This window comes from Lissotriton helveticus, chromosome 3_1, assembly GCF_964261635.1.
Source record: "Lissotriton helveticus chromosome 3_1, aLisHel1.1, whole genome shotgun sequence".
NCBI classification, from domain to species: Eukaryota; Metazoa; Chordata; class Amphibia; order Caudata; family Salamandridae; genus Lissotriton; species Lissotriton helveticus.
This window is the reverse complement of record NC_136061.1, coordinates 380,019,167-380,036,715: the sequence shown is the minus strand read 5'-3', so window position 1 is coordinate 380,036,715 and position 17,549 is coordinate 380,019,167. Positions and strand designations below refer to the sequence as shown.

At 47.5% G+C, this 17,549-nt stretch overlaps 1 protein-coding gene across 2 annotated transcripts in view; it reads left to right on the top strand.

Annotated features, from left to right (window-relative positions):
• FOXN1 (forkhead box N1) overlaps positions 1 to 17,549 on the top strand; it is a 540,119-nt gene that overhangs the window by 477,770 nt on the left and 44,800 nt on the right. For both annotated transcript variants that reach the window (XM_078680116.1, XM_078680115.1), the window contains 3 exons: positions 6,324 to 6,531; positions 7,844 to 8,034; positions 8,128 to 8,344. In XM_078680116.1, coding sequence (XP_078536242.1) covers positions 6,324 to 6,531; positions 7,844 to 8,034; positions 8,128 to 8,344 — 616 coding nt within the window. The remainder of the gene's footprint in view (positions 1 to 6,323; positions 6,532 to 7,843; positions 8,035 to 8,127; positions 8,345 to 17,549) is intronic.

The following is a 17,549-nucleotide window of genomic DNA, read 5'->3' as shown; positions in this document are numbered from 1 at the left end:
GAATGCGATGTAAAGAACGGAAGGTCTGATTATGTCATGTTAAGGCCAGTCAGGATCATGTGCATTCAAAGTAATCTGTTCTGTCTGAGAAATGTAGTTGCGATCGGTTTTCTTTGCCACAAATGTTAAGGTTTTAAATAACTATGCAATAAACTTAAACTTGAAACTTGGATGCACACTATATAAAAAACACACGTGTGTGGTTTGATGGATAATGTTCGACGTATACCATCGGAGGCCATATATACAGACTGACATCTCTTGGTTCGCTCGTAGAATTAAAATGTTAATCTGAAAGTCTTTATCGGGGTTTTACAAGACTTTTGCTGTATATTTTACATGCATAAGCTTTTATGACTCGGCTCGTGTTTTGGCTTTTAGAGTCTAGCCAGACCCCTGGCTGGCCCTGCCTCTGGTCTCTCTGTGAACTTCCTGTCTTGTCCACTTTTATGTGTACTGAGAAAAGCTTGCACCGTGGACAGCTGCGCCTGCTCATGCCTGAGGGAAGCTTGCTTTGTGGATGAGCTAAGTTTGGAGTGATGCTGTCAGTGCCACAACTCGTCTGTTGTGGTTGCATTTGATGTTTGCACTAGGTCTACCTCTGCTGGGCTTATCTGCACGTAAAGCAAGCTCACTCCACTTCCTTCTGAAAAACCGTTTCCGAGGGTGGGAAGCTTGCACCTCTGCTGGCTTTGCTGTACCTGTTCTTTGAGCGCTGGTGAGGTTTGATAAAATCTTCTGAGTTCCGACTTTACAACAGTCCGAACTGTTAACTTTGTCAATGGTTGTTTAAATAGTAATTAATGTACATTCATTATAAGGAAGTGCCATTTCTAACTGATTCAAATGTTCGCAGACTACAAATCTAACCCGAGTTAGACAACACACCCAGGGCCTTCTGTGATAATCTTACAGAGCAGTCCTGAATCACACAGTGCACTCTAGTGTGAATGCCGTGATTTTAAATAGTTTAACACTTAATAATTGTATCCGCTTGCCTAAATCACACAGTCATATATTCATATTCATCGGATAGGCTAACGTTCACTTACCACAGAGTTGCTAGGTTTGCAGATTACTTGTGTGTGACACCTGTACTCGTACGGGTGTCACTGTACTCGCACGGGTGTCTCCGTAAACAGCGCATAACTTAAAGCTGTTTACGGGAATAATTAGTAAAGCAACAAACAATGGTGATTGGCCCATGCTGCCGTTTTTGCTGGGGTGCATGACGCACCGTGCAGTTAAAATGATAGCGTACCAGAGAGGGAGCATGTCTGAAAGGAGTACTGCCTCCTGATTGGATGTTTAAATAAATACGGAATAGAAACTAGTGGTGCGTGCGCACCAGAGGAGCGGGGGCAAGGGAGCGCGAAGACGCCGAGACGAGGTAGGGGATGTGTGTGTAAGCGCTGGGTGTTCTCTGTGTATGTGTGTGCGTGCGTGTGTGTATGCTGGGGGGGTCTGTATGTGTGTGTGTGTGTGTGGGGGGGGCTGTATGTGTGTTGTGCATGTGTTGTGAAGAGCCTGCCGGAATCGGAGCACGTGTTGACGCGCGCGACCTGATCCCGGCAGGCTGCTGCGTGTGTGCGCGTGCCAGTCTCTTGTCCTCTCCCTTTGAGTCCTTGAAAGCCAGAATGATCACAATAGTCTCGCTCTGCGACAGCAGGCCTTTGGCCTGCAATCGCAGGGCGAGACCTAATAAATGATGATGGGGAAAAGCGCTGCCAGTGCAGTGAGCACAGCACTCGCGCAGGGGCAGGCCCGCAGGCAGTAACTAACTAAGGCAGGGAAGGAGGCCTGGGAGAAGTCAATGTTCTGGTTATGAAGGCAGTGGGACCGGAGAACAGTGATCCGAGGTGCTAGGAGGCGTGTCCAGCTCTGGTATTAAAGATAGAGGCATAGAATGCGAGGCCCCTAGGGCAGGCTAGTCCAGTCTTTATGAACGATGGCTGGAGCTGAAGGTAGAGAGGGCCGGCTGCTTCAGCTCTGGTATCAAAGGTTCAGATTTATTTCTACATGAATACATTCTCAATAATATCGAGTGTGTTTATTTTGCAGTTACCAGGCCTCGTTCTCCACACTCTGTTGCACGTGGCCTGGAGACCCGGGTGTGCCTAGAATCGGCATTTCTGTGGTGTCTGTTGGCTGCAAAGAAAGTGCGAGAGGAGACTTCTAAGAGCTCTGTATTCATTCAGCCATTATTCATTAGGCATCACTGCCCCCTGGTCCCCCTCTTCTCTCTTACTTCACCTAGGATCTCTGCGTCCCATCTTTGAGCAGAGCCTGCTGCTACTTTTAAGTCAGCACCTCCTGCACAATACAGGGAACAACACTGTCTGGGCACGCACGCAAAGACGCCTGCACGCACCCCCCACCACCTAGCTTGGTTGGTGGTGGTGGTGGTGGTGCGTGCCCTGGTGGTGACGTGACGCCGGTGTCGCCGGCCTTGAATCTTCCTCATGCCTAGTCTAAGGCCTAAACACCAGCTATATCATTTGTAATGTCTAAGGCATGAGAAAGTTGGCATTAGACTAAAGAGTACAAATCTTCTGTATAGTGAGACAAGACAAATTCTACAGCTGCAGCAATAATGAAAATGAAATAATAACTTAGCTATTATAATTTTATTTTTACTTAAGTGATACTTCTTAAAATCAGTGGGGCGACCCTCCTCCGCCACTGGATGCCGGTTTTCTATGATGTCACTTCTTGTGATGTCACATGCAAATTAGAGGGGCCTCGCATCTTCCATTTCGCCCAGGGCCCCACAATTCCTAGGACCGGCCCTGATGCTGCATAGTGAATACCAAAGGTAAAAGGTCAAGGGGAGCTCCGTGGTTGATCCCCTCCCCCCTAAAAACTTGCATTGGTTGGTGCTTTCCATATTTCAAAAGCTACGTGCCCTCTGCAGAGAGGCCAAACATGTGATGAGCTTGTAGTAGGAATACCTTTATGACACAGTGACTGGCACTGTCAGAAGCTTGCACGGCCTTCAATCTCAATTCCAGAGCTCTCAGTTGTGCTGTCTTGAACACCCATCCTCTTCTTGAACACACCCCGGCACCTGAAGGTAACTATGTTTCACTGGAAGCACTGTATAAGATTCATATGTTATATGAAAAACAAAATTGCAGATACATAACATCAAAACAATCTCAGGAAATAGAGGCATGTATACCGTACAACAGGACGTAAAACATGAAACAAACGTAACAGCAAATGCATCACTGACGTGGACTCTTGTTCACATTGTTGATGAAACAATCATTGCGTCTGCCTGTAAAGTTAAGCATTTGAAAGACATGACTCAATAGGTGCCCGTTTCAAAGTCTGTTTTCAAATACTGTCGCTGTCGAGCATCCATCCCATATAAAGACCTAACTCACAAATCTATCTCGTTTTCTCTTTCACTTTATCTCTTTCTTTCTGTAGGTCTGCACTGACAGAAAGCCCATTAGTGTTGTTTAAAGAGGTAACATCGAGGTCGTGCTGCTTGCACATTAATGGACCGTCAGAAAGAGCCCCAGGCACTAAAATGAGTGTTGTGGGGTCCCACTGGCACCTACATCACGAATAATCTATTGTGCTTGGATGAGATAAACAGTTGACTGTTCGATAACACTGTACTTTCCATATGTAAAATAGTGCCTCACACACCCCAAGGGAGGTGATAAATAAATGTTCGATAATACTGTACTTTCCACATGTAAAATAGTGCCTCAAACTATCCAAGGAAGTTGGAAGGATATATCCAAACAGCCGAGGTGAGACTGACGGCCACATGCATCATCCCGGCCGTTTGCGAATTCCAAATTGCGAAAAATAGCGAATCGCAATTTGGAATTCGCAAAACGGGATGCATGAATTTTTTCTAATAATATTAGCGATTCGGTAAAATTCGCATTTTTTACCGATTCGCTAATATTATGCGAATCCTAATTTGCTAATTCGCATTTCCCATTGATTCCTATGGGCCAGCCCATAGGAATCAATGGGAATTGCGAATTTGCAAATTAGGATTCGCACAATGTTGATGCATTCCATGGGTGCAGGGGGGGGTCCAAAGGACCCCCCCCTGCACCCCTGAAATGTATTTTTAAATGGATGTTTCACACACACATGTCCTAAGGACATGTGTGTCTGTAACATGCAAGTTTTAAAAATGCTTTTTTTTGCTTTTTGAACAATTTTCGCAAATTAACACGAGGGTCAACAATTTGCACTTCCAATTTTCAAATTCGCTATTTTTAAAAAAATGATGCATTGCATTTAAGGAATCGCACAAATGCGATTCCTTAAATGGATTCGCAATTTTTAGAAATGCTAAAAATAGCGAATTATGCACAAAAGTTTGATGCATCCCAAAAACGGATTTTGCATTCGCAAACGGCCGATTTTTCCGATTCGCACCGTTTGCGAATGCCAAAAACGTTGATGCATGTGGGGGTAAAATACTGCAGGCTGGTCCAAGAAGTGATTCTCAATGTCTCAACCCAATTGCCAAGGTACCTGAGCCAAAGAAGCACATACCTTAAGGCGGCTCAATTGAAGCCTCTGAGTATGCATAGAACAAAATATGTTTGCCATCATTGCCGCAAGTGCAATTACATATCGATTATAAAAAGATGACTCCTACCTCTAATGAATAGGTGAAACTAATTTCACCTTAGGCCTTCATGCTGGATCCTTACAGAGCTACTTCCCTGTTCCTGAAATATTAGTAAAGGATACCTTGCAATGCACAGTCACTGCTTTCCTATTGACAAAACTAGAGAACAATTTAAAACGAGTTTTATATATAAGGATTGCCCTCAGGTAACAAACTAATCAAGGCCATATGTGCACAAACCATGAAAAGGCCTCTTGTAGCGCTATTCCTTAAAAACCTTATGGACCAACTAAAGGGTAACTAAAACAGACTTTTAATACTAAGGAGAGGGAGCACGGACGATATGAGCAGTTATTACACCTGTCCTCTTATTATTACTAGCTACCTGCATTAGAGCTCATTTTGCCACCTACATCAGCTAACACAACCCTAAATTAAATTTAACCCAATTCTTATCAGCAGTGGGTTGCCTTACCTCCTGTGTTGTCGCATGAAAAATGATTACTAAAATTGTGTTATGGTAGACCTATTAACTTTATTCCTGTCTCCCGTTTACATGATTAAGAGAAACAGAAAGGAGATCGGGGTAATAATATCCTCCACAGGGCCAACATGATTCTTGTATTATACACCATCTAGGGGCCAATGCATCTGTAAAGACTTCTCAAGAGTATGTCATATTTTTACCTTAGTAGTCTACCATCCAGTGGTATAGGCGGTGCTACTTTTGCTTTGCATAATGAGCTCAATGTGTTTTTAGGAAACAAATAACAAAGTTGTGCCGGTGGCCACACATGATATAATTGTGTTGCGGTTATTGCTAAGACCACTGCCACAAAATTTCACCCGTGTGGAAATACCACCCATGTTAGTGTATTTTCTCGCACATGTACAGTTTTTTTAAGTAACAAGCGTCTGGTGTCAGAGGCAATTTTGTAGGGTATTTATTTTTAGTGTATTTTTCATATTAGGTTTTTAAAGGGGGCACCTTTTAATCAGTGTACAACTCTGCAGTGTTGTCGTTCGGATAGTGATGCACAGACAGGTGCCCGGGCGCGAGGACAGGAGTTGCAGATTGTTTGTGCGCCACATAAAAAAATGTCTAATAAAACAATATTAAAATACCAACAATTGTACTGCATCTGTTAACATACAAACACCTCATGCCTACAACACACAAAAACATACACTACACTATATACTGCTATACACAAATACATAACTACTTGTTATACCACTACACAGTACTACAACTGGTACTCTAGGACAACTGTCATTCACATTATTACTATCCTTGCTAATGCTACATATGCTTTCACCAACCCAGCAACTATTCATTGCAATACTCAAGCACTGCACACTACTGCTACCTACTCATATTGCCACCATCACAAGCTGCAACATGTTATACATCCTCATACTTACTACACACACATACATACCACTACTTATCTGTGAAATACATTCACTACACTCCAAACAAATCCATTAAGCTAGATTGTAATTACAACGTCATTAACTCTAACTAATGCGAGACCTGTTGCATTGCAAATGCTTGTTTGTGCTCCCTTCATTTGTCCAAACCAAATGTAGATTGGACGATCTAGTCATAGGCAAAGTGGTGAGCGGGGTTCAACTACCAGTCTGCATGTGTCCTCGAGAGAGCGGCGTATGATAGACGTGCATTGATTATTCCATTTTACTTCTGCAGACCGCTCCAGATGGCTGGAAGAACTCGGTGCGCCACAATCTGTCTCTGAACAAGTGTTTTGAGAAAGTGGAGAACAAGTCTGGCAGTTCTTCTCGCAAGGGCTGCCTATGGGCCCTCAATCCGGCCAAAATCGATAAAATGCAGGAGGAACTTCAGAAGTGGAAACGGAAAGACCCCGTGGCAGTCAGGAAGAGCATGGCAAAGCCAGGTGAGAAAAGGATGATGCCTGTATTTCAGGGGGAAAAAAACTGCCCCTTTATTCTGTCCTTTGGAAATGACAAGGCTGTTAAATATAGGCGCACTGCATTCTCAGATGGAAATCACAGTCCAGCGTCTCAGACTAATATAACACTAGCACGCTCAGAGAGGGTGTTCGGATTTAATGGAAAGGCAGTGGATTAATCAGGTCCTTCGATGGGTGGGATGATGCTTGAGGGACTCTGCAAATGCACCATGTTGAGGACACTAATCTTGAAATACAGACCGGACGCGAATAGTGCTGTCGCCAGGAAAAATGATATAATCTATATAAATAAAAATGTAACTGTTTGTTTGTTCAAAATCTCAAATCTCCGAAAGTTCTTCACCGATTGCTTTGAAATTTTGACACAACTTTGCATTTGAATAAGCGCGTGTTTTTATATGCACAACGTTGGATTCCAATACCCGCGTGTCAAATACGTGCTTGTTTTTAATCTGAAGGACGAACAGACCCTGTTGATTGGGTTGCTGCGCAACAACTACAATAGATGCACAGAGACAATAGTCTACATATATTAGGATGGGCAGTTGGTGTCAGGATGGCAGACTGGGAAGTGGGTGGAGGGAGGGGGGAGGAGTTGGTTCACTTTGCAACATTAGCGCATGTTTATATATACACAACCTTGGTTTCGAATACGTGTGTGTCTAATACGCTCGTGTTTTTAATCGAAAGGCCGAACAGACCCTATTGATTGGGTTACTGCGCAACAACTACAATAGATGCATTAGAGACAATAGTCTACATATATTTTGATGGACAGTTGGTGTCAGGATGGCAGACCGGGAAGTGGGTGGAGGGAGGGGGGAGAATCTGGTTCACTTTGCAACCCAAACAGACCCTATCGATTTGGTTGCTGCGCAACAAATACAAGGGACGCATATAGACAATAGTCTACATATATTTGGATGGACAAAACATATTGTATACCCACACGCATTGTGAAATTAAACATATTAGAAACGTGCGCTTACTCTTTTCTTTCTCTTCCATTTAACCAAACTGAGCCACAGCAACGCGTGGCCGGGTACAGCTAGTACGAAATAAAATAAAATCTGCCTAAATTTCCTTACACTTTAGTTTTTGTTCAAAGAAATAAACGGTTGTCTAACACTTCCCAGCTACCAAAGTATTAGATGGGTGTGCTAAAACAGCGGCTATAGAAACACGCAAGACTGATGTGCACATTTATTACTCCTCATATTTTGAATTCAATTAATGATAATTACTTTGTTAGAAACAGTTATGTGCATCTTTTCAGAAGAGCTTGACAGGTTGATTGGAAACAAGATTGAGAAGATGAGAGCTTCAGTCAGCCCTTCAGTTACCCTGCAGATGTCCTTGGAGACACAGCCACTTTGTGAGACAACTTCTACTGATCCAGAATCTTCACAGCCCATGCTTGTGACTGGTGCCCAGAAGGATGACCAGCAGCTCAGGAGGCACCACTCGGTAGGTGACTAATATTCCTGCTTCACATTCTTGCAACATGCGTTTTAACTTATTTCGGTTACTACAATAAAACAATCTCCTGGCATTCCTCAGACCCACTTCCCAACTCCGGATCACCAAGATGACATCAGAATGCAGCACAACAGCCCTCGGGAATCCCCGATCCCTGCTCACTCCCCTCCCATACACAGAATGAAGATGTTACCAGACCTCTCTTCAGAACGGATAATGCAGGACACTTTAATGGAAGGAGAACTCAGCAACGACATTGATGCCCTTAACCCATCTCTCACAGACTTTGAACTAAATGGTAAGAATCTGAAATGGTTCAAAAGTCCTGTTTTTCAATGTAGGTGTTCAAACTCATTACTATATTATTTTTTTAACATGTGAGCACATACAAGTGGAGGCAGATTTTGTAATATTTCTGCAGTTTTAGAAATACTTTCTGCTAGTGTGCAAGGTCTGAGGATAGGCCTTGTAAAAAACGGTTGCTTTTGTCTGCCCTCAGACCAAAATACTTGGCTGTCTTGGTCTTTACCAGTGGCCAGGAGTTTACATCACAACTCCATAACGTGGGATATTTGTCAGACTTGCTATTAATCAACATTAGAAGTAATCTGACCTTACAAAAGTGGTCGCCTATAGAAAGGACTGAGGCACAACATTTGAGAAAAGCCAAGATGTTTTAAAAGTGGCAGTGCACAGTCACAAATTTAACATGAGAAGCTTACACACTGGTGGTGGAAATTGGGCAAACTTGCATATGGAGGTGTGTACTGGGGAAACTCACGTGCTGAAGTGGTAATGCAAGGTCAAATGTCAGTGTTTGAGTCACAACAAGAAAGAGCTAAAGGTTTACATGCCACACATCCTCTATTACATAACATATATATCACACAACTGATATGGAAGGAATTATCTCCCTGCATTTTATCAGGGATAAATGTACACAACTGCACTAAAGGATAGTTACCATGAGCATGAAGATATTGTTCGGAAAGGCCTCACCCACTGTTAACAAGATATCAATACAATGGTCTCGACCTCATTGGGGAGGGGGATCATCAGACCACTGTCCGGGTCATCAGTGGTGTCCAGTTAATCCTAAAACAGCCTAAGTGTAAACCTAAAGATTTCCTTTATTATAGAGTACATTTGATTAGATAAAAATGTGAGGGTACTACTGAGAGCTTATGTCTCAAGCATTGCATCAAACTATAATTGCCAACATGTTTCGGCCTCATTTGAATCACTCAAAGGAGGGTCTCAGGCTTTTGCCAGGTCATCCAGGTAGCCCTAAAGTCAGTCATTCATGCACCCTAGGTAAGAGTAGGTCTTACCTGTCAGACTACCGTCTTCACCACATATTGTTCGTGTTGTATGCCATGCAGATACATCGGGGGGAGCCTCTCCAGCAGTTACACATTCATCAGTAGACCGTGCCGTCCCGTACATCGGGGCTCTTCGTTAAGATACTTTTAGGTCTGCTTGTTTTTAAACTTTTAAACTTATCTGCTCTTTGACATTGTGGCTACTGGTGCTTCTGCCTTGAGTAGTGCTGCCTCCTCGTTCCGCTGCAAGCATTTCCTGCTCGATTGTTGCAGATGGAGGCAGACTCCAATATAGTACACACTTCCGGTTTACCGGGAAGGAGGGACCAGTGGGTAGGCAGCGGTCTAGTATTCCCACTAGCACCACTATTTAATTCACATGTGTACGCGGACGCGCAGGTAGATGGTGCCATCCGGTACATCGGGGCTCTTCATTAGGATACTTTTAGATCTGCTTGTTTTAAAAATTTTAAATTTATCTGCTCTTTGACATTGTGGCTACTGGTGCTACTGTCTTGAGTAGTGCTGCCTCCCTGTTCTGCTGCGAGCATTTCCTGCTCGATTGTTGCGGAGGGAGGCAGACTCCGCTATAGTACACACTTCCGGTTTACTGGGAAGGAGGGACCAGTGGGAAGGCAGCAGTCTAGTGTTCTCATTAGCACCGCTATTTAATTCACATGTGTACGCGGATGCGCAAGTAGATGGTGGTGTCCGGTACATGGGGGCTCTTTGTTAAGATGCTTTTAGGTCTGCTTGTTTTTAAACTTTGAAACTTATCTGCTCTTTGACATTGTGGCTACTGGTGCTTCTGCCTTGAGTAGTACTGCCTCCCCCTTCCGCTGCGAGCATTTCCTGCTCGATTGTTGCGGAGGGAGGCAGACTCCGCTATAGTACAACTTCCTGTTTGCCGGGAAGGAGGGACCAGTGGGCAGACAGCGGTCTAATGTTTGCACTAGCACCGCTATTTAATTCACATGTGTACGCGGACGCGCAGGTAGACGGTGCCATCCAGTACATCGGGGCTCTTCATTAGGATACTTTTAGATCTGCTTGTTTTAAAAATTTTAAACTTATCTGCTCTTTGACATTGTGGCTACTGGTGCTACTGCCTTGAGTAGTGCTGCCTCCCTGTTCTGCTGCGAGCATTTCCTGCTCGATTGTTGCGGAGGGAGGCAGACTCCGCTATAGTACACACTTCCGGTTTACTGGGAAGGAGGGACCAGTGGGAAGGCAGCAGTCTAGTGTTCTCATTAGCACCGCTATTTAATTCACATGTGTACGCGGATGCGCAAGTAGACGGTGGCGTCCGGTACATGGGGGCTCTTTGTTAAGATGCTTTTAGGTCTGCTTGTTTTTAAACTTTGAAACTTATCTGCTCTTTGACATTGTGGCGACTGGTGCTTCTGCCTTGAGTAGTACTGCCTCCCCCTTCCGCTGCGAGCATTTCCTGCTCAATTGTTGAGGAGGGAGGCAGACTCCGCTATAGTACAACTTCCTGTTTGCCGGGATAGAGGGACCAGTGGGCAGACAGCGGTCTAATGTTTGCACTAGCACCGCTATATTAATTCACATGTGTATGCAGACGCACTCAGCGGGCGCAACACTGGCGTGCCAAAGGCAAGTCCGTCTTTGCCCGTCCGTGTCCGGATGGCACCCGGCGCACAGGACTCTGGCTGTTTGAAGACAGATCAATCCAAAACTCTCTCCTACTCTACTGGAGCCTTATTAAAGATGAAAAACGGTGAATTATTGTTTAAGTGCTATCTTCCCCTCTGAGATTGGGAATGAATATTCACATTATACTTGCACTTCTTGTGGCTACTCTATGCCCCTTTGCTTAAATCTCTCTAGGACATCTAGGACATACAGAGCTGGCAAATTTAATAACCACCCGGCCACTTCTAGCACTGTAAAAATAGAAGGCATAGGTGTCTACTTCTAAATGCTCGCTCCCTTATTAAACATAAAGTGGAGTTTGCTATTTTTCTATCAGAGGTTGAACCCGATTGGGTCTTTATTACTGAAATGTGGGCTAATAAAGCCTCAGGACCCGGCCTAATTGATGCTATTCCGGATAACTACTCTATTCAGAGGGTAGACAGGGTGGGTCACATGGGGGGGGGGCTGGCGATTGTCTTCAAATCACAGTTTAAATGCCTGATAGATTCAGGACTTAACCCTCAATCCTGTGAAGCCACTCATTTTAAACATATTCTTTCAGCCACCTCCTCATTCGGGGGGCTGCTGATCTACAGATCCCCAGCTCCAAGACTGCACTTCCTTCAGGAACTTAAACAGCTTCTAGAGCCTTTTATAGTGGAGAACTGGCTAACCACTCTGGGCGACTTTAATTTTCACCTAGAAGAAATGGATAACCAAGATTCTAGCGCTCTACTAGAGATGTTCTCTAGTCTTGCTCTGCGTCAACTAGTAACTGCTCCAACTCACAAGGCGGGACACACGCTGGATGGAATCTTTACCAATGATATAAGAAATGCTTATCAAAAAACTATTCCTATCTGTTGAACCGACCATAGCGCAGTTTATTTTGATCCCTCCCTTCCATCTATAGTTAGTACGTTCAGAACTCCTCACCCTCTGGACAAATCTAGAAATTGGAAAGGGGTCTCGGCAGAGACCCTAGACAATACTCAAAATAGTATTCCCTGTATAATTCAAGAGGATCCTAATAATGGGGCAGAGGCATTTGCGACATGTCTGGAATCTGCAATTAATACACTGGCCCTTCTGAAGACACATACCCTCAAAAAGGGTCTCCCTACGGCTCCCTGGTTCAATGATAGACTCAGGTTGCTTAAACCTGGATGTCTGGTAACTTCTTGAAGCTTAATGGGGATAAGACTGAAGTTACGATATTCAGAACAGGGACATCAAAGTGGAATAGCAAGTGCTGGCCCAGTCCTCAGATGCTGTCCTGTCCCAGGCAAGAAGACTAAGAATCTTGGAATTCTGATGGACACTGAACTTAACTTTAATGTCCAAACGAATCGCACCATCTCCGCGTGTACCTGGTTTATAAGGATGCTCAATAAAATCTTCCCCTTCATCCAACGGCCAGCAAGTATACAGGTAGCTCTTGCCTTGGTAATGTGCAGACTTGACAACTGCAACTCGCTGTACCTGGACGCGAATAAGAACACGCAGAATAAACTCTGGGTGGTGCAGAATGCATTGGCTAGACTTATTCTGGACATTCCCAAAAGACAATCTACCGGGAAAGGATTAGAATCCCTGCACTGGCTCCCCATCAATAAACGCATTAGCTTTAAGTCACTCAGCATGATACACTAGTCACTTTATCTCCCTTACCCTTCAAGATTAAAAACGATGTTCAGGGGGGGCGTGGCTAGCAGCCGGGAATGGCGGACGCGTGAAGGGGGAGCTCCCTGAGGCAGCACGGCCTTATGTGAAATCCGTCCTATCTATCCTTAAAATCCCCCCCAGAAGGAGCGGTAACCGGGTCCGGTAAGATAGAGGCATTTTCCGGTCCTACCCCGGCACCTCTACGAGGCCGACAACTGGACTTTTGTGCCCCGGAGTTTCGAGGCCTGCGGCTGGAGTGGGACCCCGACCTCGAGTGCCTCCCCGACCCCGGCGGAAGTGAGGGCTGGTCGGATCAGACCCGGAGGTGTCCCCCGCCCCCCCCCCCCCCGCCTGGAGCATCGAGAGGGGTGACACGGCGCCACGCAATAGATCCTGCACTACCGCTGGCGGGTGGACCAGCGAAAAAGCCCGTCAACGCCTGGAGGCATCACCGGAGAGTCGTGGTGAGCGCAGAAGCAGGACAAACGAACAGACGGTGGGCCCTGCGGAAGCGGAGAACCCCCGGGGGAGGTGAGATCTACTAGGAGGCAGTGCGGCTACTGACCGGGCGGCACCCCATCGCCGTCGCGGTCGGTTGACCTGTACTCGGACACACGTGGAGCCAGACACCGGGGCCGCCAGCGAGTCCCCCTGGGGTCCCGCTTGGGGCGAAGTCGACAAAGTGCGCATAGGAGTGGCCGGGAGTGAAGGAGGCGATAGCGGGAGCAGTGGTGGGCCAGCCTGGCCAGGCAATAGCGAGATGCTTCCCGGGCGAGGGTAGCCTCGCTGAGACACCGATTTACCGCGCGGCCTACAACGAACAGCGCCAACTACGAGGGGCGGGGCACACACGTGAGTGACCGAGACCACTGGTGCAGCGAGCAGAGCTGTGGCCACATACCGGGACATACACCGCCTAAGCGCACCCTGTCACAGAGCGGCACAGCACAGTGCGCAGTCACGACCGAATACGCCATGAGCGCTCTGTGTGGTTGGTGATAGAGCGACGGGCAGCGAGACTAACGCAGCATACCACCTCCCACGGCATCCACCGGACCACGGAGGGCCAGAAGCCCCTGCGAGCAGCACGCACAGCTTTCATCTCGACCTGTGGCCGACCGGCCCTCCACAGGCACGCGAGGAACTAGAGGACTGAATTAGTGGCCATTTTGAACCCCTGATCCGCATCATTTCACCGACAGCTGCGCATCATGGCGGGCAGGGGTCCCAGGGGTGGCTCCACGCAAGCTAAACTGGACAAATTTGCTTATGGCTCGCAGGGTCAATCGTCAGGGCCTGGAAGAACCTCAACAGGCGCCACTCCAGAAGTAGAAGGTACAAAGAAAGTCACGCTGGAAGACATTATGAAAACTCTCTCCGAAGTGCGGACTACAGTGGGCTCTATCTCCTCCGAGGTCACTCTACTGCGTGCCGACTTCCAGAAAATGACAGAAAGAGTGTCACAGGTAGAAGTGGTCACGAAATCTCTTGTGGAGGACACTTCAGAGTTGCAAATAGCTATGGAGCGAATGGACAAGTTCACTCGACAACTGCAGGACAGGCTGGACGACCAGGAAGGGCGTTCCCGGAGAAATAATGTACGCATCCTTGGTCTTCCGGAGACGGAGGGGAAGAGAGCAATGGACCTCTACATAGAGGACCTCATCAAGAACAAACTCCAACCTAAAGTACTGTCACACTTTTTCTCCCTGGAGAGGGCGCACAGGGTGCCGGGAGGCGAACCCAAGCCGGGTGCAGCCCCGAGGCCGGTGCTGGCACGTTTGTTCAACTTTAGAGACAGAGATGCGATTTTACAGGCGGCGAGAGTCTCACCACTAGTCAAACTCCACAACTCCACCTTGGCATTTTTCCCTGACTACACAGCGGAAGTAGCCAGACGCCGGAAATCGTTTACAGGGGTGAAAAAGGCATTGCGGGACAAAGAACTGCAGTACTCAATGTTATTCCCTGCAAAATTACGAGTGGTGGCCGACGGGAAGACGTGGTCCTTCGACAAGCCGGAAGTGGCACAAGACTGGCTTGATGGCTGGAGACAGGTGGGCCAACCTCGACGGCCACACAGAGATCGACATAACCAACGGAACGGCGACCAAGCAGGAAGGCAGACCGACCATCCGAAACAGCGGGAGGCCTCAGTGAGGGCGGAATCTGAAACGGAGCAGACTCCAATGGACTCTGGCCAGCCGGGACCCATCTGAGATTTAACATTAGGGGAGGGGGGCAGGATGTGAGAAAAGGACCTGGGCCTGGTGCCGCGAAGTAAGGTGGGCAGAGCCGGTGCCTGTAGGGGATTCACCAACCCCACAAGCAAGTAAGATAGTTTGGGATGGGAAAGAGCACTCTGCACAGTTGGGGGAACGGGCGGGGGTTTGTCCGTGGCGCAGGGGAGCAGGGAGGGGGGATGGGAGGGGAGTTACACGGTTATTGTTTTGGTTAGTAGTCATCACACACACCACAGGGTACTCTGACGCACACTACATTGTAAGCTTCTCTAGCTCTGCCACGAAATGTTGCGCATACAGTGAACCCCCACAGGGACTGGTGAGCCTGGCGACTGTCCATGGCATGCCGCGATGCGTGGGTGCTATGGGCTCTATGCTACCTCTACGCCTTAAGATTGGGAACTACATACACACCAAGACCAGCCCTGTGACACGCGGGGTGCCACTCAAACGATCCCATGGCCCGACACTTACATACTACGCCCGCTGAGGGGGAGGGTGGGAACCTTGAGGTGCCCCCCCTGCGAATAATTACGTGGAACGTCAGGGGATTGGGAGATAAAATAAAGCGGGGATTAGTGTTGCAGGCACTCAAACGTCATGGCCCTGATCTGATTCTACTGCAAGAAACGCACCTCACGGGACCAGCATGCAGGGCACTTGACAGGCGTGGTTATGTCATGGCGGCGCATGCGGAATTCACGTCTGGCTCCCGAGGGGTTGGGATACTTAAGAAAAAGACGTCGCCCTTCGTGGTGGCACACTGCAAAACGGACGACCAGGGTCGTTTTGCGGCAGTACATGGGCAGTGGGAGGGGAGACCCCTCAACGTAGTGTCGGTCTACATCCCCCCGGCACTCCACTCTGTGGCTCTGCCTGCACTGGGCGGCTTCCTTTTAGACCTTCCAGAAGGTGACACAATCATAGGGGGGGATTTTAATGCAATTATGGACCCAACCCTAGACACATTTCCCACTAGAGACCGCCACAGAGGGACTCCGCTTCTCCCGGGATTCCTAGAGGCAATGGGCATTACGGATGTTTGGCGTCACTTACACCCCACAGAGGCGCAATGCACATACTACTCTGCAGTACATAATAGCTTAACACGCATTGATTACTTTCTGTTTATTGGGGCAGGAATGGAGAAGGTGGACAAAATTGACATCCTACCCAGGGGGATCTCCGATCATTCCCCGATGTCCCTGTCGCTCACCACGAAGGAAAAGAGACGTACGAGGATTTACCCAATATACCCGAACTACCTCACAATCCCGAAGATCAGGAAAGAACTCCAGTTAGTGACCACACGATACTTTGAGGAGAATACGGGCTCAGTGTCCTCCCCCTCGGTCCTTTGGGAAGCTTATAAAACGGTCCTGGGAGGGGGAGCTATGGCAGCGATAACGGGGCATAAGAGGGAGTGCAGGAGGGTCCTTACAGAGATAGAGCTGGCACTTCACGCCGCCAACAATGCTCACATGGCAGACCCCTCCCCAGAAACAGCGCACGCACTGCATTTGAGACAACAGCAACACCGGGCCCATCTTACGATGATAGTCCGAAATCACATCACAGACACAACCAACAGAGTATACGACGTAGGAGACAAGGCCGGGAAAATGCTGGCTTGGCTGGATGGGAAGGGGAATGGTAAAGGTATTCAGCAGTTATACTCACACGACGACCGAATACAGACACACCCGGAAGACATAGTATGTACATTGGCGGACCACTTCCGAGAAATATACACCCCTAAGCGTGAGGTTACTGCCCAAGAGGCGACACTCGCACTTACACACATTGACATCCCCAAGCTTGCACCAGAGGCAATACAGGACCTAGAATTAGACCCGACGGACGACGAAATTCAACTGGCAATTCAGGCACTGCACTCAGGTAAAGCGGTGGGTCCTAATGGAATACCTTTGGAATGGTATAAATCGCGGGCTGACACATTAAGTAAGCCTCTGCGAACAATGTATATGGAAAGTCTGGAAAAAGGGATCCTACCACTGGACCAACGCACAGCCACGATAGTGGTTATACCAAAGCCGGGCAAACCTCCATCTCGGTGCTCGTCGTACTGACCCATTTCACTGATCAATGCAGAGGCCAAGATACTGGCGAAACTGCTGGCCACTCGCCTGATACAACACCTGCAATCGCTGATACACCCTGACCAATCAGGCTTCATGCCTCACAGAAGTACGTCTCTGAATCTCAGACGGCTCCATGGGGAGATAGCACGAGCGCACCTTCTCCCCGAGAGAGCGGTTATTCTTTCCCTCGATGCTAAAATGGCATTTGATCTAGTGGAATGGGAGTATCTGTTTGCGGTGCTGAGAAGGATGGACTTTGGACCAAAATTCATAGCCTGGGTGAGATTACTGTACACGCAGCCGGTGGCGCAGGTCGTGGCGAATGGCCACATCTCACAGACATTCCCACTGGGCAGAGGGACTAGGCAGGGTTGCCCGCTGTCACCCTTACTCTTCGCCCTGGTGATTGAGCCGCTGGCAATCCTGCTCAGAACTACACCATTGATAAAGGGAATCACGTGGGAGGATGGATGGGAAGACAGAGTGTCCCTTTATGCGGACGACATGCTGAT